This window comes from Haliotis rufescens, unplaced genomic scaffold (genome assembly GCF_023055435.1).
Source record: "Haliotis rufescens isolate VD_foot unplaced genomic scaffold, xgHalRufe1.0.p SCAF_16, whole genome shotgun sequence".
Classification (NCBI taxonomy): Eukaryota; Metazoa; Mollusca; class Gastropoda; order Lepetellida; family Haliotidae; genus Haliotis; species Haliotis rufescens.
The window spans coordinates 7,031,408-7,055,462 of NW_025963846.1; the positions used below are offsets into that span (position 1 = coordinate 7,031,408).

Genomic DNA, 24,055 nt, shown 5'->3' on the forward strand with positions numbered 1-24,055 from the left:
GGTGAGTCAGACAGGTGTTGTCAGTAGACGCCAGATATTGGTGTCAGTGTTACTATTTGCCAGTCAGTGTCGGTCAGGTGAGTCAGACAGGTGTTGTCAGTAGACGCCAGATATTGGTGTCAGTGTTACTATGTGCCAGTCAGTGTCGGTCAGGTGAGTCAGACAGGTGTTGTCAGTAGACGCCAGATGTTGGTGTCAGTGTTACTATGTGCCAGTCAGTGTCGGTCAGGTGAGTCAGACAGGTGTTGTCAGTAGACGCCAGATATTTGTGTCAGTGTTACTATGTGCCAGTCAGTGTCAGGTGAGTCAGACAGGTGTTGTCAGTAGACGTCAGATGTTGGTGTCAGTGTTACTTTGTGGCTGTCAGTGTTAGGTGAGTCAGACAGGTGTTGTCAGTAGAGGCCAGATATTGGTGTCAGTGTTACTATGTGCCAGTTAGTGTCGGTCAGTTGAGTCAGACAGGTGTTGTCAGTAGACGCCAGATGTTGGTGTCAGTGTTACTATGTGCCAGTCAGTGTCGGTCAGGTGAGTCAGACAGGTGTTGTCAGTAGACGCCAGATATTTGTGTCAGTGTTACTATGTGCCAGTCAGTGTCAGGTGAGTCAGACAGGTGTTGTCAGTAGACGTCAGATGTTGGTGTCAGTGTTACTTTGTGGCTGTCAGTGTTAGGTGAGTCAGACAGGTGTTGTCAGTAGAGGCCAGATATTGGTGTCAGTGTTACTATGTGCCAGTTAGTGTCGGTCAGTTGAGTCAGAGAGGTGTTGTCAGTAGACGCCAGATATTGGTGTCAGTGTTACTATGTGGCTGTCAGTGTCAGGTGAGTCAGACAGGTGTTGTCAGTAGACGCCAGATATTGGTGTCAGTGTTACTATGTGGCTGTCAGTGTCAGGTGAGTCAGACAGGTGTTGTCAGTAGACGCCAGATGTTGGTGTGAGTGTTACTATGTGCCAGTCAGTGTCGGTCAGGTGAGTCAGACAGGTGTTGTCAGTAGACGCCAGATATTGGTGTCAGTGTTACTATGTGGCTGTCAGTGTCAGGTGAGTCAGACAGGTGTTGTCAGTAGACGCCAGATGTTGGTGTCAGTGTTACTATGTGCCAGTCAGTGTCGGTCAGGTGAGTCAGACAGGTGTTGTCAGTAGACGCCAGATATTGGTGTCAGTATTACTATGTGGCTGTCAGTGTCGGTCAGGTGAGTCAGACAGGTGTTGTCAGTAGACGCCAGATATTGGTGTGAGTGTTACTATGTGCCAGTCAGTGTCGGTCAGGTGAGTCAGACAGGTGTTGTCAGTAGACGCCAGATGTTGGTGTCAGTGTTACTATGTGCCAGTCAGTGTCGGTCAGGTGAGTCAGACAGGTGTTGTCAGTAGACGCCAGATATTGGTGTCAGTATTACTATGTGGCTGTCAGTGTCGGTCAGGTGAGTCAGACAGGTGTTGTCAGTAGACGCCAGATATTGGTGTCAGTGTTACTATGTGCCAGTCAGTGTCGGTCAGGTGAGTCAGACAGGTGTTGTCAGTAGACGCCAGATATTGGTGTCAGTGTTACTATGTGCCAGTCAGTGTCGGTCAGGTGAGTCAGACAGGTGTTGTCAGTAGACGCCAGATATTTGTGTCAGTGTTACTATACATTAACCCTCCCACTATATGTTCCAGACAAGGTGATGCTTGTCATACATTAACCCTCCCACTTTACGTTCCAGACAAGGTGATGCTTGTCTTACATTAACCCTCCCACTCTATGTTCCAGGCAAGGAGATGCTTGTCATACATTAACCCTCCCACTTTATGTTCCAGGCAAGGAGATGCTTGTCATACATTAACCCTCCCACTTTATGTTCCAGGCAACGTGATGCTTGTCATACATTAACCCTCCCACTATATATTCCAGGCAAGGTGATGCTTGTCATACATTAACCCTCCCACTTTAGGTTCCAGGCAAGGTGATGCTTGTCATACATTAACCCTCCCACTTTATGTTCCAGGCAAGGTGATGCTTGTCATACATTAACCCTCCCACTTTATGTTCCAGGCAAGGTGATGCTTGTCATACATTAACCCTACCACTTTATGTTCCAGGCAAGGTGATGCTTGTCATACATTAACCCTCCCACTTTATGTTCCAGGCAAGGTGATGCTTGTCCTACATTAACCCTCCCACTATATGTTCCAGGCAAGGTGATGCTTGTCATACATTAACCCTCCATCTATATGTTCCAGGCAAGGTGATGCTTGTCATACATTAACCCTCCCACTCTATGTTCCAGGCAAGGTGATGCTTGTCATACATTAACCCTCCATCTATATGTTCAAGACAAGGCGATGCTTGTCATACATTAACCCTCCCACTCTATGTTCCAGGCAAGGTGATGCTTGTCATACATTAACCCTCCATCTATATGTTCCAGGCAAGGTGATGCTTGTCATACATTAACCCTCCCACTCTATGTTCCAGGCAAGGTGATGCTTGTCATACATTAACCCTCCATCTATATGTTCAAGACAAGGCGATGCTTGTCATACATTAACCCTCCCACTCTATGTTCCAGACAAGGTGATGCTTGCCATACATTAACCCTCCCACTCTATGCTCCAGACAAGGTGATGCTTGTCATACATTAACCCTCCTACTCTATGCTCCAGACAAGGTGATGCTTGTCATACATTAACCCTCCCACTCTATGTTCCAGGCAAGGTGATGCTTGTCAAGACGTCTGGTGATCAAACTAAATCAGTGTTCCTCAACGACAAAGGTGTTCATGTAGCTGGCGAGAAGTCTCTTATTATGGATATCAAGGCGTGCGCGGAAGCAGTGGTACAGTTCGCACAAACGCAGCATCTGACGGGGGGATTCTTTGAGGTGAGAATGACTGTACAGTAAACTACGGTTATAACGAACTCAAAGGGACTACTACTTTTAGTTCGTTATAACCGTAGTTCGTTATAAGCATATGTACAGCATAACTACAGCAAATAGTCGGGACCATAAAAGGAAGTTCGTTATATCCGTCAGTTCGTTATAAGCGTGTTCGTTATAACCGTAGTTTACTGTACATATATTCCTGTGGCTGTTGTTTACATGTTTTACATTCTAAAAACTGATAATAACCTTCAACAGTTTGTATTGACAACATTTACTATTGGTGACCAAATTGCATGTGTACATTGTTTGAAACAGATTCCGAGCATAAGGGAACGGTTGGGTAGTCTAGTGGTTACATTGTTCGCTGGTCACACCAATGCCCGAATTCGATTCCCCACATGTGTAAAATGTGTGTATTTCTGGTGTCTCCCGCCGTTATATTGCTGGAATATAAGCGGCGTAAAACAATACTAACTCACGCTAACCATAAGCTGTCCACCTACAGGTGTACTTGGGGTCTCGGGACAACTCGATGTCCATGGTGAGGTTTTCGGGGAAGAAGAAAAAGGAGTCTGTGCGCGGTAGCCCCTTGGACTGCAAGGACTTTCGGTAAGACGTTCCAATTGAACGTGCTTCGGGTGTCTTTTTAAGGGGTTATCTGATTTCGTCCACCTAATAACCATTGTGGAACCCGTGAACATCCGGGGTGGGATAGGTCTTCAGCAACCAATGCTTGCCGTAAAAGGGGACTATGCTTGTCGTTAGAGGCGACTAACGGGATTGGGTGATCAGGCTCTCTGACTTGGTTGATCGTGTCCAAGATGCATGGATCGATGCTCAAGGTGTCAATCACTGAATTGTCTGATCCAGACACGATTATTTACAGACCGTCGTCATATAGCCAGAATATAGCTGAGTGCGACGTTAAAAAACAAACAAACAAACAAGCAAAAGCATTGTGGTTTTTCATGAGAAAAAAATACAGCATATTGCAGCGAGGTAAAAGAACCTTCACCCACTCCAGCCCGAATCGGCTGTGACATTGTTTTTTGTCAATTTAATTATCACTATGAAATATATTGAATGCATATTAATTAACAGATTAGTATTGTAAATATGTGTTCAGTTCATAGTTTAATAGTGCCTTTCAATCATTTAACGTCTTCTGGGAGAAAAAGTGGAAAATTCCATTTGTTTAAAAAAAAGTCTAAATTTTCAACTACGTTTTACACCCACAAGAGCATGGTGACCCAACTTTTACATTTCATTATTTGAAATCGCCATTCTTGAAAGTACTTGTCTACAAACAATTTGAAATTTTTAATTATTTAACACAGCAAACACACGATTGGTACGATAAGGCCATCGATTCTACGTGAGAATTCAATTGATAATAAGAATATTAAGTATTATCATTTCTAGTTAAATAATCCAGATATCTTATTGGCCGTCATGTAAAGACCCATATAAGGCTGGTATTAACGAATATCATGACGTCATAATTGTTAATGTGACGTCATCTGTCAAATAATAATTATATTCGATCATGTGAATTCGCTAGGGATCTCTTGTTGTGAGAGCCTGAGATAATTCAAAACAAAGGTAAACTCGATCGGCTGTACATCTCTGTGACGTCATACAGGACATTCTGGTTCTCCTGGGAGGATGAGGGAACGCTGCACGTGGGGAGCGGGAGCGTCATCGGGGTGCGTGAGTTCCTGAGTCTGGAGGTGGAGGATGCGGTGGAGATCCACTACGTGGTTGTGTACACAGCCATGGGGAATGAGGGGGAGTGGAGGGTCCTCAGAGGTACGTCAGGTCGCGTTACTCTTTGTTTTGGGCCCCGTGAAGATTCCGGGAAAGAATAGGTCTTCAGTAACCCATGCTTGCCGTAAAAGGCGACTATGCTTGTCGTGAAAGGCGACTAACGGGATCGGGTGGTCAGGATCACTGACTTGGTTGATGCATGTCATTGATCCCAATTGCGTGGATCGATGCTCGTGATATCAATCACTGGATTGTCTGGTCCAGACTCGATTATTTACAGACTGCCGTCATATAGCTGGAATATTGCTGAGTGCGGTGTTAAACAATAAACCAACCAACCAACAACTTTGTTTTGGATTCGGATTTTTCGGATCTACCAACCCAATAATAGGGTGCAATCAGACAATGTAAAACAAAACAAAACAAAAAAATTAATTCCAATTTATTTTTAAACGATCTTTTTAATCATGTTGATGGATTCAATAACCACTTATATACAACATGTAATAAGCATTTGTGAATTTAGTTTAACAATACCCGATCAACATTATACAGTAAGTATAACATCTGGCAAATTGCTAGGCTAAAATTACGTCTTTGAAATGAAATATATATATTTTAAAGATTGCGATCTGCTGATATATAAAATAGAAGAGACCCGAGAAAGTTATTTTTTTAAGCCCTGAAACTGCAGAAATCTAGAATCTAGAAGTTGTGTAGGCTTGCTTCGTAGGTTTGGGGTAGTATAGTTTCAGTGTGTGTATTAGAACTAGCTTCACAGGCAGTAGTAATTGGTTGTCACTGTATCGATCCTAAATATCATAAGCAAACATAAAACTGACTTTTCTTTCCCCTTCTAAACACAATAAATCCATACCAAAATAACTAACTGTACTGCTAGTGGCCCAGGAATATATACCCTCAGTGAAATCTCGTTGCCATCGACTCGCAAAGCAAGGGACGACTGTCAAGGTCAGCCTTCCAAATGTATGCTAGTGAAATTGAGATACCAAAACGGTGTTCAACCCAACTCGCACACTCATGCTGTGTTGTAGTGTCTTGACGTTAGTCTCCGTTTGACAGACAGCAGGCCCGAGTTTGTGCATCCAAACAGGGACGGGAGCACCGTGATCAACGTCAGAGAGGACACGCCCGCACATGGCGTCATCTACGAGCTGAAGGCGAGGGATCCCGACGAAGATGACATCTCATACCACGTCATTGGGCAATACTCCGATGTGTTCGGTGTCACTAGGACCAATCTGAAGATCTTGACGAGGCTGGACTATGAAAGCAAGCAGAACTATGTCGTTACCATAAGGTATGTGTTCTGCTGATCCAAACACTATCGGGAACACGGGTGGTCAGTCGTCTGTTCAGAGTTGCGTCCCTTAGTCACGTTAGGAATCTATAATCGTGGGTTCGAATCCCAGTTCACCCTAATTATGCTTCTCGTTTGTCAGCACCATACCCGTGCTCGTGAGTTTCACCAAGGTGATAAACGCCCGAGACCTGCTTCACTTCGGGCTCTCCTCCCACCTCAAACTGACACGCCCTGATACAACTGAAATAGAACTGTGTTCAAATACGCATTGAAACAAACTCACCCACTCACTCTGAGTCAATATGGCTTAAAGGTTGACTTTGCAGGGGTGGATCCGGGATTTTTTTAAAAAAGGGATGGAGGGGGTCCACTTGGGCCATTGGTAACTATCAATTGTGATTAAACAACCAAATCAACATGTTATCATGGTAGGCAATGTGCAAACATAATGTCATCAGATGTAATAATGGGAGTGTCTGGCCACTCCCATGCTCTCACAGCCACCCACCCTGAATCCACCACTGTCCTTTGTAACCTGCTTCCTCTCAGTAAACACATATATCGTTATTAACTTCGTTATTTCGGACTTCTTGGCTTGAAAAGAAAGTAAACCATGCACTTTCAACATAGTTACCTTGGTAACCACAGCGGCAATTGAAAGCCAAAATCCAACGAGTTATAACAAAATATAACATCATATTGAACATACCATGTACGAACTGAAAGCCAATTTTTTAACTGATATTTGCAGAAATGGCAAAACAGTTGTAAATTTGTCTTGTTTGATAGGCATTACTTAGAGGGGGCACGGGTGGCCCAGTCGTCTTAGGCGCCGACATTCGCTGGGCAGAGTTGCGTCCCTTGAGCACGCCAGAAACCTATGATTGTGGGTTCGAATCCCGGTTCGCCCCGATTATGTTTCTAGGTTTGCCAGCACCATACCCATCCTCGAGGGTTTCACCGAAGTGGTAAACGCCTGAGACCTGCATCACTTCAGGCTTTCCTCCCACATTAAGCTGACACGCCGTGATATAACTGGAATACTGTTAAAAGCGGCGTTAAACCCAACTCACCCACTCACATTACTTAGAAGGGGGCGGTCGAGTAGCCTAGTGGTTAAAACGTCAAGCAAGACAACGGTATAAGGATCTGTTATCCATAAATTGTGTCTACTTTGGAAATCTGTCAGTTTCATTAGCCGTGTGTACGATTGAACTTAGTGGAATCACATACACCATATTTCAGTTTCTGAGACACAGGCCTTTTGGGGGTGATGTCAAATGTTCAGTTAATCTAGGCCCACGCTATTTCACAATAGTGTGGATGACATTATTAGAAACACCCACTCCTCTTTCACAACAGCAGAACAATCACAAGGTCGGAGAGAATGCTTCATGCATCTGATATGAAGATGACGTGCGGTAATATTAAAAAAACAGTCATTAAAGTTTCATAACATTCACTGAGAGATATTACGCTGTGTATGATCATCATATTTGAGATAACTACTTTTGCTTTTGACATTAGGAGAAATTCTGTAAATGTTTAAGATTTAACTCATTTTTTATTTTTGAATGCATCGTACATTTCCACCGAATGGACAAATTGCACACCTAGATATATTGGGCACACTGTAGGTAATAAACAAGAAAATGCTAATAATTTACACTTCGGTTTCAAAATCTTTATTCTTTTTGACTTACCGCCGCGTCATACCAAAAGACGTTAAAAGATGGTACTTGTTGTTACCCTGTCTGGCGCGCGGCATTAAGGGCTAAAACAAGGACTGGTCGGCTCGGAGTCTGTGTCTGAGTAGGGTATTCATGAAAAAATGCGGCATGGTATCTCAGTGGGCTAGCACTATAAATCGGCATCTGTCCGGACTAGTGCAAGCAGCCACACACACACACACACACACACACACACACACACACACACACACACACACACACACACACACACGTGCATGCACTTCGCTATATAAGTGCAATAATCTTGGATGCGACGTTAAACCCCATTTCACCTCACCACACCTCTTTTTGTCTTTAACTAAATTGATCAAGATCCAGATCATATATTAATTGAAAGGATTATAGGGGTCCCATGAATTAATGTATTTCTAAATATTGTAGAAAAAAATGACATTATCGTATTAATATATATAAAAAGGCCATCGGGTCGACAAAGGCATTAACTCTTTAACCACCGCATATTCATAGTCAGGAAGTAAGAAATCAAAATACAGCTTTAATCTCCAATGGGACCGTTTCCATTACCCTGAACAGCGAATGGTACCATGAAAATACAGAGGTGATGCATTGAGCACAATGTCTCGAAAATGTTCATTTCATATGAAAAATCAAAACGGATTGTGTTTCAACTCTGATTGTAGTGTGAGCTATACTGACACAATTATGTAACCCGATCTGTGGTAACCCAGGTCTAACCGGGATGGCTAATGTTATCTCACATCGAATCAGTATCAACGCGATTGAATTTATAGCAGTTTTATGTTAACTTTTGTTTGATTTTTGGTTAACACAAATTGCAGTGCACAAACTGACTGTTGTGGCTATAAAATTGTCGCCCCGAGAAGAGGTTATTTAAAAAAGAATAGTTTTACACTCTTGGATATCATGTTTCGCGTGCATCTGAATGAGTGAGTATGGTTTTACGCCTTAAGTAAGCAATATTCCAGCAATATCACGGCGGGGAACACCAGAAACGAGCTTCACACATATTACCCATATGGGAATCGGCTAGCGAACCCTTTAACCACTAGGCTACCCCACCACCCTTGGACAAAACTGACCATAATATTTTTTATTATTTAACACGTGATCATATGATTCAACAATAGCATCAATTTCAATATTTTGAAATCTTTAGGGTAAAATGCCTTTTTATGATATTCTTTAGGAAAATAGCATTTCAGGACTGAAATCTAATACAATGTAACATTTAGTTCGGGTATTGTACGTGCGATCCTCGATCACCTATATGTTGATATTTACTCCATTAAATGAGAAGAAGTCAGAAGGTAATATTATTAATAATTTTGAAAAAATAATATCAATGTAAAATCATATCTGCTTTGAGGAAACTGTCTCAATTCTGTCGCGACACATTCTTTGTATCGTCGGATCATAGGTATCCGGACGGCCATGTTTATCGCGACTACTCGCGCTGTGACGGGGGGGGGGGGGGGGGGATTGTAAATACTCAGGGGATAGCTTGTTTTTAAGAGATGGTTGTCTTTTGAGAATGAATGAGATGATTTACAGTTGTTCATTTGAATAGAGAGAAACGTATGAATATCTCTTAAGCGTCCAAAGCCCCATAACACGGGGATACATTTAAACAGAACAACTCACGTATATTTTGCCCCCATGCCAAAATACGATAGACCTCTATGAATTCCTTGTTATGCTATGTTCCTTACACCTGATCATATAGTCGAAATCGTACCTTGAGTGAATGAAGTTCTGTTCTGTAATATTTCATCCAGAACTATTAACTTAGTCGAGTTCCCTTAAAGCCCAATTCCCTCACAAAGACGAGGTTATTCGCGTGTTAATTGTTAACTCAACTTGGATACAAGTAAACAATAACCCGGTAATGTACAGGTATTTACTTCGATGTTATTGCAACGTTTGAAAGACAATTGTCAACAAATATGGCACAGAAGTTTATGTAATAGACTGTAATGTAATGTAATAAATTAACGTTGTGTAACCGTGAGTAAATTCCGGCCATGTATGTCAAGGTTTAGATGCAGTGCACACTGGCTGGAAATAGAAACAAGAAGAAACTTTACATCCCATTGTAAAGAAAGCTTTTGAAAACTATGTCAATTTGGTCTAATAGAAGACGAGTTTCATTTCCTGCTAGTGTGCCCTGCATATACTCACCTACGCCATCTCAATATTCCTTCAAATATTATTTACACCCAAATGTCCATAAGTTTAATATTCTTTTATCTACAACTAACACAAAGCTCATTATTAATATCGTTTAATATCTGTATCACAGTAAAGAAGAAAGAACACGTGTTTTATCATTGTGACTGTTGCCATAAATATGTCATACATTTTGTACAAAGGGCCTGTGGCCTGTATAGTACCATCTTCCCGAGGCAAGCGAGTTAATTGACTATATAAGTTCAGTTTCCACCCTTGCCGAACAAGGCTGGTATTATGGAGTTACATTTTGGCTGGACTAACGAGTCTATGCATAGTCCAATCAAAATCGCACAACGAAATCGAAATCAGGTCAGTAAACTGTGGTGCAGATTTCGGTCGATTGCAGGATTTGCAAAGCACGTGCACCGCCAACTCGTTGTCAACAGATATTTTCCAAGTCTTTTCATGTTTTTGATCAAGGTGCTCATGTGATTTGATGCACTTCGCGATGTAAGACCCGTTTTATCACAATATAGATCTTGATTCTCAATCAGATTGTCTTGACTGGGCGCCGCCATTTTGTTTGAAAAAAATGCAAGTGATACGAGAGATGGAATCTGATTGGTCCATAGGAGAGGCTTAGAAGGGACATAACTGGTAATAACCACTGGTGGCGCTACGATCGAGCCCAGGAATTCCAGCCCTGTTCGACAAGGGTGGAAACTGAACTTATATAGTCAATTAACTCTTTTTGCCTCGGGAAGATGGTATAGTACTGAATAGAGAATTCAACTGAATCCATATCAAGAAAACACTAAAAATGAGAAGTACATTATCAAGCCAGTGAAGAGTAGGTACGCTAACCGTCTGATTGGCCATCAGTGCGAGTGACGGGAAACACGAAGTGCGGCAGTCGATGATGGTGAGCGTGGTGGACCTGGTAGACGAGGTGCCCGTCATCGGCCCACCCGTCTTGACCACCATCTTGGAGGAACTGCCGGTCGGGACGCCAATAGGACATCTAGCCACGGTCGTCGACAGAGACAGGGGCGCCAAGCTCAAGTACTCACTCCGAGGTATGTAACATATGTCATGGATTGATTATTATCCCCCGCAATGAAGTTTCGTTTCCGGAACGTAACTAAAAAGCCATGAGAGATATCTTAACCAAACTTGGCACATAGATAGGTCTCGTGGCGACGAACTGGTGCCTTTTGGTAGTTTGGAATTTTTGAAGAAAATATTCTTAGAGTTTCCATAACAACGACTTTAGACTGAAAATGGCGGTAGTGCTCCTTTCCGGAGCAGATCTTGAAAACTGTGTAATATTTCCTCACCTAACTTGGCACACCTAACTATAACGAATCTATATCCGTAATAACGAATCTTTTTTCCATTATTACGAATTTACTTTCGTAAAAACGAATCTTTTTTCCGCTATAACGAAATTCTTTCTGTAATAACGAAACTTTTTTCCGTTATAACGAATTTCTTTTCGTGTCTTGTCCATATTTCAATTTTGACCCCAATAGGCTTTCGTACCTGATGAACTATAACTAGAATAACAGTTTGCCATTTAAAAGAAGAATGCAGTTGTGGTTAAACTTTTTTTAAATAGTTTTCGCATAATTACCTGAGTTTCTATCAACCATGTAGCACCGTGACTTAGTCCAGACCACGTGGATTTTGAAATACTCTTCATATATAAACTCATCCATCAAACATAGAAACAGTCAGCTACAAATATATCCTTAACTAATACCATTTTAGGCCGTGACAGCCAGTACTTCAACATTAATACCAAGACAGGAGATGTACGCATGCGCAAACGCCTGGACCGAGACAAACGTAACGGCCGGCACGTGCTTGACCAGCTGTATTTGACAGTGGATGACCAGATTCACCTGCAAGAGAAGAAGTTGCACGTGTCGGTTATCGACATCAATGACAATCCTCCCATGTTCGGCAAGACCATTTACCGGGTCACCGTCAAAGAAAACATGTTTAAAGGTACGCTCATACCTTCGAACCCTACTGTCAAGGAACATTGGCTAAATATTGATGATGTAAATCACCATGTCTGGAAACGTAGACGTTTCCATTTAGTCCAATTAATCATCTCCTTATTTATGTACATCTCCTAATCCAACCAACATAAAGGGACCTTAATGGCTGCCTAATCTCAGGCGCGACAATTTTATTGTGGGATTGTCTCCCTTAGCTGTATCAGTATCCGTATATCTCATATTCGCCTCTATTATCATCATTAATCTGACAGCACAATATCATGGCCTCCACTACGTTACGCGTTCCCCATACTTGAAGGTAACACGCAGAGATATAAGTAAAATACTGTCCATAATGGCTATGAAACCAACTTACTGGCGCTCCAACCAATGTTCTGCTTTCTACGTGTCTCTGTTATCTCACAAATCTAGTATTGTGACCAAAATGTTTAAAAGGATAGTTTGAGCACGGGTGACCAAGTCATCTCTGGCGCCGCAAATCGCTGTGCAGACTTGCGTCCCTTAGGCGTCCCTGTGGTGGTGGTTCCAATTCCAGTTTCGTCCTGATTATGGTTCAAGGTTACCAGTATCATGCCCTTGCTGCTGTGCTCTAAAAAAAACCATAAACAGCCAGATGCCCTCCCACATCAAACTTACAGACTGTGATATAATACTGTTCATAATTACTTCCTCACTTGAATGGTATACAACATGTATTACTATCACATCCTTGCCCTGAGGGATATCACACATCTTCTTCAAGAAGTATCTGATCACCATAACTTTGATATATGTTGGTTGTTCAGATAAGTTGACATAGTTGTCAGCCTGATGTTCTGCATAACCTCGGCTATTCTGTTGATCTACCTTTACTATGTCTTCAGATATGGTGATAGCCAACCTGTCATGCGTGGACATCGATGACGCTGCCAATTCCATCTTCTCCCTGGTGGTCAGCTCAGTTGAGACACAGAAGGCTCCCATTAAGGCAGGGAAGACAAGCAAGACGCCGAGCTCCACGACCCCAAATAGCCTTGGAGACCGGAGCAGCAGTCCAGGGAAAGGAAACAGTACGAGCGAGTCCCCTCCTATATCTGATGCCAGCAGTGGCCATCCAGAGTACAGGTTACCAACCGTACCCGTCATGACAGATGGTAAGGCAGAAAGGGAGACAACTTCTCGGGGACGTGAAATGGAAGATGGCTTAAGTAAAGAACTGACTAGACCTTGGTTTCCACACGGTAGTGATAGTAGACGAGGTACGAAAAAGCAGGATCAGTTTCAAAACAGTGCATCTCAGAATACTGGTGGGAAGGATGTAGTTGGGAGAAATGTCCGATCGACCAATTTTCAAGAGTCCATAATGACCCCACACTACTTTGGTGATAAAACATATGATGATTCATTTAACAAAAAGAATGCACAGCCATTTGACAATGATTACCAGCCAAGAAGAAACGGTGAAAAAACTTATAAGGATGATTCGGTAGGGAGAAAGGACAGGCCAAGATATGATCCACATGAATGGAATGAAAGACATAAAGACAAATCCAGTCATGAGAGAGTCACTGAGACGTACGAAAGACATAGGGATGAAAGACGGAAACCAGATTATGACCATGTGCAACAAAGCAGAGATCGAGATGATGATCATCACCACGGAGAAGCTGATTTACGAAACAGGAGAAAGTACGCAGGGCGTCCTCAAAGATATAGATATGAAGACAGGAGATCCAATGATTACTACTATGACTATGATAATCATCCAAACAGATATCAGCCTTATCGAAGGCCCCCAAACGATGGTTATAGGAGGAGAAGGAGGTGGCATGAAGATGAGATCAGAGGTTCTAGTTGGGTGGGTGATAGTGAGAGTCACAGGGCCCCAGTTAAAGCACCCGTTCCAGATAATTGGGCTGACTTGTTGAAGCATGATGAACCCTACCTAGGTCCTAGACGTGATGATGAACCCAAACATCTGGAAGATGTCCTGAAGCCCCTCAATCCAAGCAAATCTATAAACAATGCCATCGGTGATGAAGAACCAATGAATATCATAACTAAAGCTGATCAAGAAAAGATTAGAAATCAAATGAGATCATCCATTTCAGAATATGGTGACGAGACAACAGTCCATGCTTCAGATACAACCCCCTCTCTCATAATGACAACAAAAGCTACTTTAGAAGATTTGGAGAGTCCACATATGCCACATGGTGACTTCAGTGATTCGAGTGAACAGTTGGTACATTCTGAAAGTAAGACTAGTGCTTTTTCAGAGGAAACCGGAATAAATTCTGGTGGCTTCCTTTACGATGACCCGCTAACCACAACCTCTACAAATGTCCTCGATAATGACATAAGAACAAATGCCCTCGGATTTCTTTATGATGATTCTGAAACTGAAACATCAACACTACCTTACACAACAAGCACAGTTATTACAACAGCAGATGATGACTTTTTGATTGATGGTGACGACGATTACGGTGATGATGATGACAACGAAGATGATGATGATGGTGATGATGATGATCTAGGTTTTGAGGATACACTATCAGCGACAACAGAATTCCCAGGTAATAGCGGTATTGGAACTGAAAACAACACGACTGTTGAGGACAAAACAGTGAAGGAAGATGGTGATGGTAGGGACAATGACGCAGACGGTGACGGTGATGCTTTAGGTGATACTGATGACAGCGATGATTCATTAGTAAATGGAACATCATATGAAACCAGCACTAGTTCGGATAAAGAGAGTTCCATAGACGAATACAGTTCAAGGGGTAATAGTTCAACCAACGCTTCTTCCAACACAGATTTTGACTATGATACATTGTATAACAAATTTGTTAAACACACAACAGAAGATAGTCAAGGAGTCGATGGTGTCACTGAAGCAACTAATGATAAAGGTACAACAGAGGGTTCTGAGTCTGATATTAACAACAATGATGTTAACACCAACAAAACTGATCCCAATCACCTGACTACTAATCAGAATAACAGTATTGGTAATACAATGAGCAGTAAAAGAAAGAAACGATCGTCACTGAAAAATATATTTGGAGGAAAATTCAGAAGGTATCTAAAGAAAACCAGAAAATTACGTAAAGCTAAAGCTGCACTGAAAGTAATAGGTAGGCTACTGTCCAACGCACGAAGAAGAAATAGAAGAAGAAAGAATGACAGATGGGAAAAGGCTATTCGAAAGTTTCTAAAGACAATTTCCAGTGACAATAACGTGCAATCAGATGTTTCCGGCAGGGAATCATTCAGACACCTGCTCAGGGACGTTCTTGTCCACCATGAGCGATCACGTGGAAATAGTCGTGAGAAATTGACGAATCAAATTCCCATGGATGAGGTGTACATTTCCGATCCTACACAAGTGACTCAATCTAAGGGAGACCAGGAGAATTATCTGACACAGAAAATGGGACAAAAGCTTTTTCCTGAGCAACAATACATACCATCTCTCTTCAGACATTTTCATGACGATAGACAGAACTATGATGATAGACGCCTCAAGCAGAGATATCCAAACAGCCCATCCTCGTGGCGACACATTAGGCCTAATAGACCAAGGGAAGCACCATTTGCCAGACAAACATCGAAATTTCCATACTATCTGGAACCCTGGGAACAGACTTCTTCTTCAACAAATCACAATGACAGATTGAGACATGACATAAACGACGCATTTCCATTTGAAAGGCATGGATTTGAACCTTGGAAATATCAAATACAAGATGAACGCCTGCCCAATAATAAGCCAAATAAACCGCTGAAACCTTCTCATCACCACCAGGTCCAGCCAAGTAGGGATGATGGCAGACACCAACCTCTGTCCCCTGGTCAGATGCCTTCGTCTTATACCGACATGAACAATATTAGAACTGGTGTTCAGCAGTTAGATTATTTTGAAAATACAAATGCACTTGGGATTGATGGAGACACTGGTAGTGAGGAGACTGAATATCAAGATTCAGTTCCAGACAATTATCTTACTGGTGTGTCTGGACAGTCACCGGAAATTTTAAATAACGATGTTGATATTGGAAGAGAAGGAATATCTGCAGCCAGAGCCAAAGTGTATGAAGAACTTGGCCTCGAACCCAACCTACAGAATCTAGATTATGACTATCTGGATCCAATGGACACAGGGAGTAATATCTATGAAACAGATTATACGAAAGATGGAGAACAAACTCCCTCAGAACATAGACCGACTGATAAAGGTGCTATGTCATACAACAGTGTTGATCAATCTAAATATTTAACAAATGGTGTTCCTTATAGTCCTCAGCAAAAGACGCAAGATTACAGACATTCTGAGAAGGGGAATTCCAAAGCAAATGGGTATAATGAAATTATCAATCATGCAGATATAGAAATTCCAAGCAACAATGATGATCAACAAAATGGGTTAGAGGAACTATCTAATGCTGTGGACTCTAATCACTATGTTGGTCCACCTTTGTCATCATTGGCTAAACTGCACATTGAGCCTGAAGCAAACACGGATAAAGTCCCGATGAATGATTTTGTTCTAGTTCCGAAGGACGCTATAGCTAAAAGTCTAGAGAGGGAGGCAGATGCCCTGGGCATTCAGTTACAGCAAAGTGAACCTTCTGTGAATAGTGATTACAAATATCAGAATAGAATCGGAAAGAGAAACAGAGTAGGTCATCAGTCGGATTCATATTTTGTAAAAAGGCAAAATGTCAAGAGCAACAGTCTGAAGGGTAGCCCAAGGATGTCCTCAAGGATACGTCATGAACATTCTTTTCCACAAGAACTTGTAGATTTAGTCAGAGAGGACAGCATGATTAGTTCATCCCCCCACTTTCCTCCAGTCTCGGCCTACAAGAAAAGTCGATTCCTTGATAAACTTGATCAAAGGATTTTCAACAGGAACAAAGACACGCTTTCCTCCCATGGTAGACCACGCACTTCACAGGCTGATGCAAGGAAGAGCCAGGGGACATCTTCAAACAGACCCAGTCTTAAAAATCTGTTACGTGTGGCTGTTACGGTGCAAAACCCAAGGGTTGAACCAGGGCATATGCAGCACAGCTCAGTTGGTATGGATGGTAAAAAGATCAAAAGTGACCTGGCACCTAACCATGAAACATCTTACCTAAGGCATCTGATGCAGTTGAAATCTTTCGCACCAGAAAGCAATAACCAAGCAAGACACTTGAAACTTGGGAAAAGACCAGGAGATACTGACGATTCTGAATTCATATCTGAGAGAAACGAGAAAGTGAAAAAGCGGGTTCTCTCTCCCAGTTGGTGGAAACAAGGCCGTCAGTCCAACCCAACATTGAGCCCCAGACGCCTGCCCAAGCGTGACACGGCTAAAATGGCAAAGCCCATGTTTGAGGCCCGAGGTTTGTCAATCTGGGCCAATAGTAAGACAGTTGACTTCGACACTATGGGAGAGGGTGACCACACCTACACTTTAACCGTGTTGGCCATAGACAGACCGGAGTATGGGTCTCCGCAGACAGGGACCACCATGGTGCTGGTTCAGGTGAGAATATGTCCATTTGCATACATTCTTCATTAAGCTAATTGTATTTCCTGTAACTTCACGTTCTCTGACTGATTATAATAATTTCACGAATAATGACACCATATTTTAGAAAAGACCCACAAACAATCTTATTTATGTTTATTCATTATTGGTATGGGTGGTCCATAGACCTAGGGAGACAGCCTCCGTGGGTTCGATCCAAGACCGCGTCATACCAAAAGACGTTAAAAGATGGTACTTGTTGTTACCCTGTCTGGCGCTCGGCATTAAGGGGCTAAAACAAGGACTGGTCGGCTCGGAGTCAGTATACCGTGTCTGAGTGGGGTATTCACGTTAAACTGCGGCATGGTATTTCAGTGAGCTAGCACTATAAATCGGTATCAGTCCGGACTAGTACAAGCAGCCACACACACACACACACACACACACACACACGCACGCACGCACGCACGCACACACACACACACACACACACACACACACACACACACACACACACACACACACACACACACACACGCACACACACACACACACACACACACACGTGCATGCACGTCGCTATATAAGTGTAATAATCTTGGATGCGACGATAAACCCCATTTCACCTCACCTCACCATAGACCTAGGGAGTTGTAACAAGTTGAGAAGAATCAGATGTGCTATATCTTCATCATCTTTTCTGCAGGTGCTACCTGTCAATGAGTTTACCCCCGAGTGGACGGACCACCCAGTTAATGATTCAGGTTGGTTCCCGTCTCTCCTCGTCAGGGAGAACGTTACGGTTGGGACGAAACTGATCACCCTCGGGGCCACAGACAGGGACGGTGGGGAGGACGGCAGGATCACCTACACCCTGACGAAGATCACAGCAGGTAGGTGGTCAGTGATGTGTACATAAGTGGCCCATTGTTGTTTAGTTTCTGGCTTTTTAAAGACAGCCGGACGCTTCACTCATCTTCATATGAACTCCTTACTAATGGTAGCTGATGGATCTTCCCATATCTCAATGTGTCATTGGCACGCACTAAGCCAGTCTTACCAAAAAAGGGGCGGTAGGGTAGCCTTGTGATTAAAGCGTTCGCTCGTCACGCTGAAGACCCAGGTTCGATTCCCGACATGGGTACAATGTGTGAAGCCCATTTCTGGGGTTCCCCGCTGTGATATTGCTGGAATATCGCAAAATGCGGCGTAAAACTAAACTCACTCACTCACTCACTTAACAAAAAGATGACAGTAAAAATTATTTAGCTGTTTTAAACTCACAAAAACGTCATTGGTGTATCATATGTTATTGAATTTTTTTCTGAAATCTTTAATGAGCATACAATTCTGCTTATTTATCTCAAACTATCAAAACTTTTTTTTTTTTTAAAGACAAGAAATGAATTCCCTGAATAATAATACATTATTGTTGGCGAGTTGAGTTGCATCAAAGTGACATGTAAAAACAGATCAGTGTGTTAACGTTCAGAACAACCGACCTCCCAAACCATGATATCTGAGATTAGCCATTACTGAAATAAAAGTTGTTCCCGTTGCAATTATTCGGAACGGGACCATTTGAATTTGTCCTGGCTAGAATTGGCTCCCTCGAAACTGATCGTAATGGATCTGGTGTTCAGGGTGTCGTGGTTGTTTGTTCCCTGAAGGTGTGTGGATAGTTCCTCATGATATCAATCATTGTTTCATTTCGATTGTGTACAGGCAACCGTTAAACAGCTGGAATATTGTTTGTAATATTTCTATGTAAGACAGAAATTACCATAATTTCACAGCCAACGGAAAGTCCGCCATCGAGGCCTTCGCCATCGAACCAGATACCGGAACCCTGACGAATGCTGTGAAACTCGATCGCGATCCCCGCACTGGCGGCGTCACCCACTACGACCTTGTCATCACTGCCTCTGACAACGGTGAGAACCCTTTCTCCACACAGGGTAGGATGCGGATCAGCCTTGTGGACGTCAATGACAACCCTCCAGAATTCGTCAAGCAGTTGTATGAAGCCATTCTACCCTCCGAGTGGACGGAACTCTCCAACTGGAAGCTCCAATTGGCTGTTATGGACCACGACAGGAAGGCGACTTTCAAGTTCAAGATCGTCAAAGGTTGGTGGATATTACCCAGGACGCCGATTTTGTAACGTTGTTATCTGACTCAGTAATCCTGTACAAGACAGAAGTGTTGTAGGAGGGCTGGTCAAAATGTTCTAAGCCTGACTAACTTTGAACTATGGGCCATAACAAAGTGAGTGAGTGAGTATGGTTTTACGCCGCTTTTAGCAATATTCCAGCAATATCACGGCGGGGGACACCAGAAATGGGCTTCACACATTGTACCCATGTCGGGAATCGAACCCGGGTCTTTGGCGTGACGAGCGAACGCTTTAACCACTAGGCTACCCGACCGCCCCCATAACAAAATGAACCACTAGTACATTGTTTGAGTAGTTCATTGCAAGTGTATTTGGTCTGTTGAGGCCGTTTGTATACTACTCAAAAGAAGTTAAGGATCACCCAATTCTTTTCGATTACTATAGTTAATCTCTCATTCCATCACAGATTAACAATAGTAACTTGAAAGAATCTGCTGATCTTTACCTTCTATTGAGTAGTATATATTAGTGACAGGCAGTTGACCTCGATAGGGTCCAAATGGACACAGAAAGAGAAAGAATGACGTCTGAGAAAGGTACTCCCCAAGAAATTCATGACCGTATGTCACAAGTATATGGGGATAAGAGCCCAGGCTATTTCACTGTTAAATGGGCAGCTATGTTTAAGGCTGGGAGAACATGCTTTGATAACGACACCAGGTCTGGACGTCCCTCAACTTCCTTCAATGAAGATTCAATCCAGGAGATAGAAAAACTTATACTGTCAGATAGACATATTACCCTCGTAGGCAGAGGTAGACATGGGCGTAGCCTGATGATATTAATTTTACACTTCGCTTTTTTGTTCAACGTCCACTGGTGGCCCAGTTGTCTATGGAGCAAATCGTTTTTAGAGTTGTGTCCCTTGGTCGTGCCAGTATCCGACTGTCATGATTCCCAGATTTGCCCTGATTATAATTCTTGGTTTGTCAGCACCATACCCCAACTTGGTTTCATCATTGTCGTAAACATCTAATCGCACCTTTACTTCAGGCCTTACTTCAACAAATCAGAATAGGACTGTGGAGAAGCATAGAGGTTAAAGCGTTCGCTCGTCACGCCGAAAGTTCGGGTTTGATTCCCAACATTTCCCAGCCCATTTCTAGTGTACCCCGTCATAATATTTATTTTAATATCGCTACTACAGGTGTGATACCATACACGCTCACTTTAACAACAATAATGTTCAAAGATGCCTGAAATCAAACGTACCAACTCATTCTCTACTGCTTGACAGGTGATTCATCAACGTTCAACATACATGAAAACACGGGGATCATCACGGTGAGGGGGACGCCGGACAAGACGCTGCCCTACAAGGTGTTGACGGTCAGTGCGTCGGACGGAGGGACCCCGGAGTTGACCAGCTCCACACAGGTCATCATACACACGCAGAAATACAGTTTTGACCAGGTCCGAGCCGCTATTGGTGAGTTGGCTGCTTAAGACATTAATGTTTGAACTGATTCAAAACATACGCTGTGTAATATACTTATATCGTGATTGTCAGATAGCTTTATAAAAAGCTTTACTGAACGGGCGTTTTTAATGCTGATATCAAAGTTGATTTTGATGGTATGTTCTTGGTCGATAGAGGATGATAATATCGTGGTTCATGGGCTGCTTTTAAGAAACCCAATGGTACGATGTTTTACTTATACGGCCTTATACGCCGGCCTTCATCACCAGAGCGGCTTGTAGATCCCGTTAAGATTCTTGGCAAGGACTCCAAGCACTGGCAAGGCTATAGTCAATGAGTTGGTTACCTGAAGCTGTGACCCCAGACATTATTTATGAGTTGGTTGTTTAGATACGCCGTGATGACCCTGGACAGAACTGGTTCCCAACACTCTAATGATTGTCGTAAGAGGTGACAAATGCCGACTCTCCCTCATCCACGCAGACTGATAAACAAAACAAACAAATAAATAAGAAAGTATGTTATCTTTGACAGAAGTGATTTCAGTGCACACCATGTACCACAAATGGAAATAGTGTCAATAAACATTAAAATAGTAATAAAATACTGAAACTTTAATGCCAATTCTCAAATTCAATTTTCAAAGATATGTCTCTTTTACCCGTAGTTTATCATTAAGCATGAACTTCCGTATGACAAATGCCCTTTTTTCCAGTTTATCCATTTTAGAATAGAAATAATTAGCAAACTAACTTGCCAAACTCATTCCCCATTCCGGGATGTGTTTATGTCAATACTGTTACTTATATTGCTTTGATTGTTTGTTTGTTATTTAACGCCGCACTCAGAAATATTCCAGCTATATGACGGCGATCTGTAAATAATAGAACTGGACCAGACAATGCAAACAATAACAGACTTATGGGTAACAGGACGTCAGATTGACTTTTGATCGTATGTCACAAGTATATGGGGATAAGAGCCCAGGCTATTTCACTGTTAAATGGGCAGCTATGTTTAACGCTGGGAGAACAAGCTTTGATAACGACAACAGGTCATCACTTTGTCAAGGAGAAGAAATAAATGATGTACAACATCTACCGACTGCTGTTTTCTCCAACAGACGCCAGGACCAAGTCTAGCGGGCCGTGGGTGTTCAAGATGCTCAGCGGCGTCTTCGGCATCATCCTTCTCTTCATGATCATTTTCTACGTGACCAAGAAATACGGGTACGAGGACTCCCCAAATTACCACGACTTTAATAACATTCTTAATATGTTAGTAATATGCTATAGTTATAATGGTAGAGCGACGCCTGGAGAGCGGAAGGTCCGGGGTTCGATCCCCAGCCGCGTCATTCCAAAAGACGTTAAAAGATGGTACTTGTTGTTACCCTGTCTGACGCTCAGCATTAAGGGGCTAAAACAAGGACTGGTCGTTTCGGGGTATTCATGTTAAACTGTGGCATGGTATCTCAGTGGGCTAGCACTATAAATCGTTATCAGTCCGGCCTAGTACAAACAGCCACACGCACACATGTACATGCACGTCGCTATATATAAGTGCAATAATCTTGGGCACGACGTTAAACCCCATTTCACCTCACTTCACCTTTAGTTGATAAAACATATGCCAACTGACATTTTGATTTCATTGAATGTTCATGTATTCCACAAGTCATTTCAGTAGGACAGAACATAATTAAAATCTTTAAGATTCTATTTAGAAATAGGTTGTACTACGTTATAAACTTAAGCGATAGGAAGGCATGGTATGAATTATTGACAAACTTTGACAAGCCATAAGTTATAGCGTTAATCATGCTTTTTTTGTAGTACCACATCTGCCACTTTTGTAGACTTCTTGTGGTGTTTGATCGGAAACGTCATATGTTTCAGCTTATGCTCCTCTGTGGTCAGGCCCGACATGGACAAGACAGATGACGACGGTGGGATATTCACTCTTTAAATCATATTTTCAACTTTAAGTCTAAGTCACGTATTTAAAAAAACATTTCGTAAACACACCACTAACAATGTACCGTGAAGGTGAATACAATGGAGGTGAAGGAGTTTGGTTTTCGCTGTAGTCAGTACTATGTCAGCAATATCACAACTGACTGTAAATAATCGAGGCAGACAAACGAGTCGAGGACAGCATGAACAAACAACGATACACGTCATAGCACACAATCAACCAGTTCGAAGCCATCCTGTCCTCATTGGTTGGAATTAAACCCCTCTCTAGGCATCCAGCATGTCACATAATTTGTCTTGGCATCATATTTAATAACTCTTGAGCCACATCCGTGTACACAACTGGTACTAGTAAATTATATTGGGATTTCATGTAGAATGCATGGCCATGTTTGCTTATAAAATAAGAGCTAAACATCTTATTGATTTGTGACTCTTTGCAAGGCGAAACATAATCAACATAAAATATAGGCATTCGTGTACCAGATAGACATTTCATGGCATCACTGCGGCATCCGGAATACGCACATCCGGCATATCAAAAGGGCATATCGTTAGCCGGCTCTCACCACCACCTAGGGTACTAGGGACCTATTCTGTTCCTTACAGAGGCTATGTGAACGAATAGCACTGCAGTTCGATGTCTAATGTACCACAAACGTTCTCTTATACATAATATTATGAAATTATTTGGAAATACACGATTTATCAAATCTTTAAATAATTTATATCACGAACCGAAATGCTTCCTCTTGAAACTGGATTACTGTTATTATGTATGATATTTATGTATTACAAATATTAGTTAAATATTGCGCGTTCTGTAGTTTCAGTTAACAGATCCCGTGTAATAAACATTGCCCCGCCACCTGACGTCACGAACAGGGCAGATAACTCCGGCATAGAGGTACGTAATATTCACGTTCAGAATCAACTCTTGGGAGGTGAGTGATCGAGTGTGGTTTTACGCCGCTTTTGCAATATTCCAGCAATATAACGGCGGGGGGCACAGAAATGAGCTTAACACATTATACCCATGTGGGGAAACGAACCCGGGTCTTTGGCGTGACGAGCGAGCGCTTTAACCACCGGCCTACA

The 24,055-nt window shown here is 42.4% G+C and overlaps 1 protein-coding gene across 1 annotated transcript in view; it reads left to right on the top strand.

Moving 5' to 3' along the window:
* Window positions 1-1,166: 1,166 nt before the first annotated feature.
* LOC124136929 overlaps window positions 1,167-24,055 on the top strand; it is a 32,296-nt gene continuing 9,407 nt past the window's right edge. The window contains exons 1-16 of the mRNA XM_048396733.1: window positions 1,167-1,189; window positions 2,264-2,268; window positions 2,687-2,856; window positions 3,365-3,468; window positions 4,502-4,668; window positions 5,710-5,947; window positions 10,735-10,928; window positions 11,623-11,862; window positions 12,743-14,116; window positions 14,399-17,400; window positions 18,092-18,278; window positions 19,182-19,514; window positions 20,799-20,990; window positions 22,105-22,210; window positions 22,880-22,929; window positions 23,785-23,864. Of these exons, the coding sequence (XP_048252690.1) occupies window positions 1,167-1,189; window positions 2,264-2,268; window positions 2,687-2,856; window positions 3,365-3,468; window positions 4,502-4,668; window positions 5,710-5,947; window positions 10,735-10,928; window positions 11,623-11,862; window positions 12,743-14,116; window positions 14,399-17,400; window positions 18,092-18,278; window positions 19,182-19,514; window positions 20,799-20,990; window positions 22,105-22,210; window positions 22,880-22,929; window positions 23,785-23,864 (6,465 nt within the window). The remainder of the gene's footprint in view (window positions 1,190-2,263; window positions 2,269-2,686; window positions 2,857-3,364; window positions 3,469-4,501; window positions 4,669-5,709; window positions 5,948-10,734; window positions 10,929-11,622; window positions 11,863-12,742; window positions 14,117-14,398; window positions 17,401-18,091; window positions 18,279-19,181; window positions 19,515-20,798; window positions 20,991-22,104; window positions 22,211-22,879; window positions 22,930-23,784; window positions 23,865-24,055) is intronic.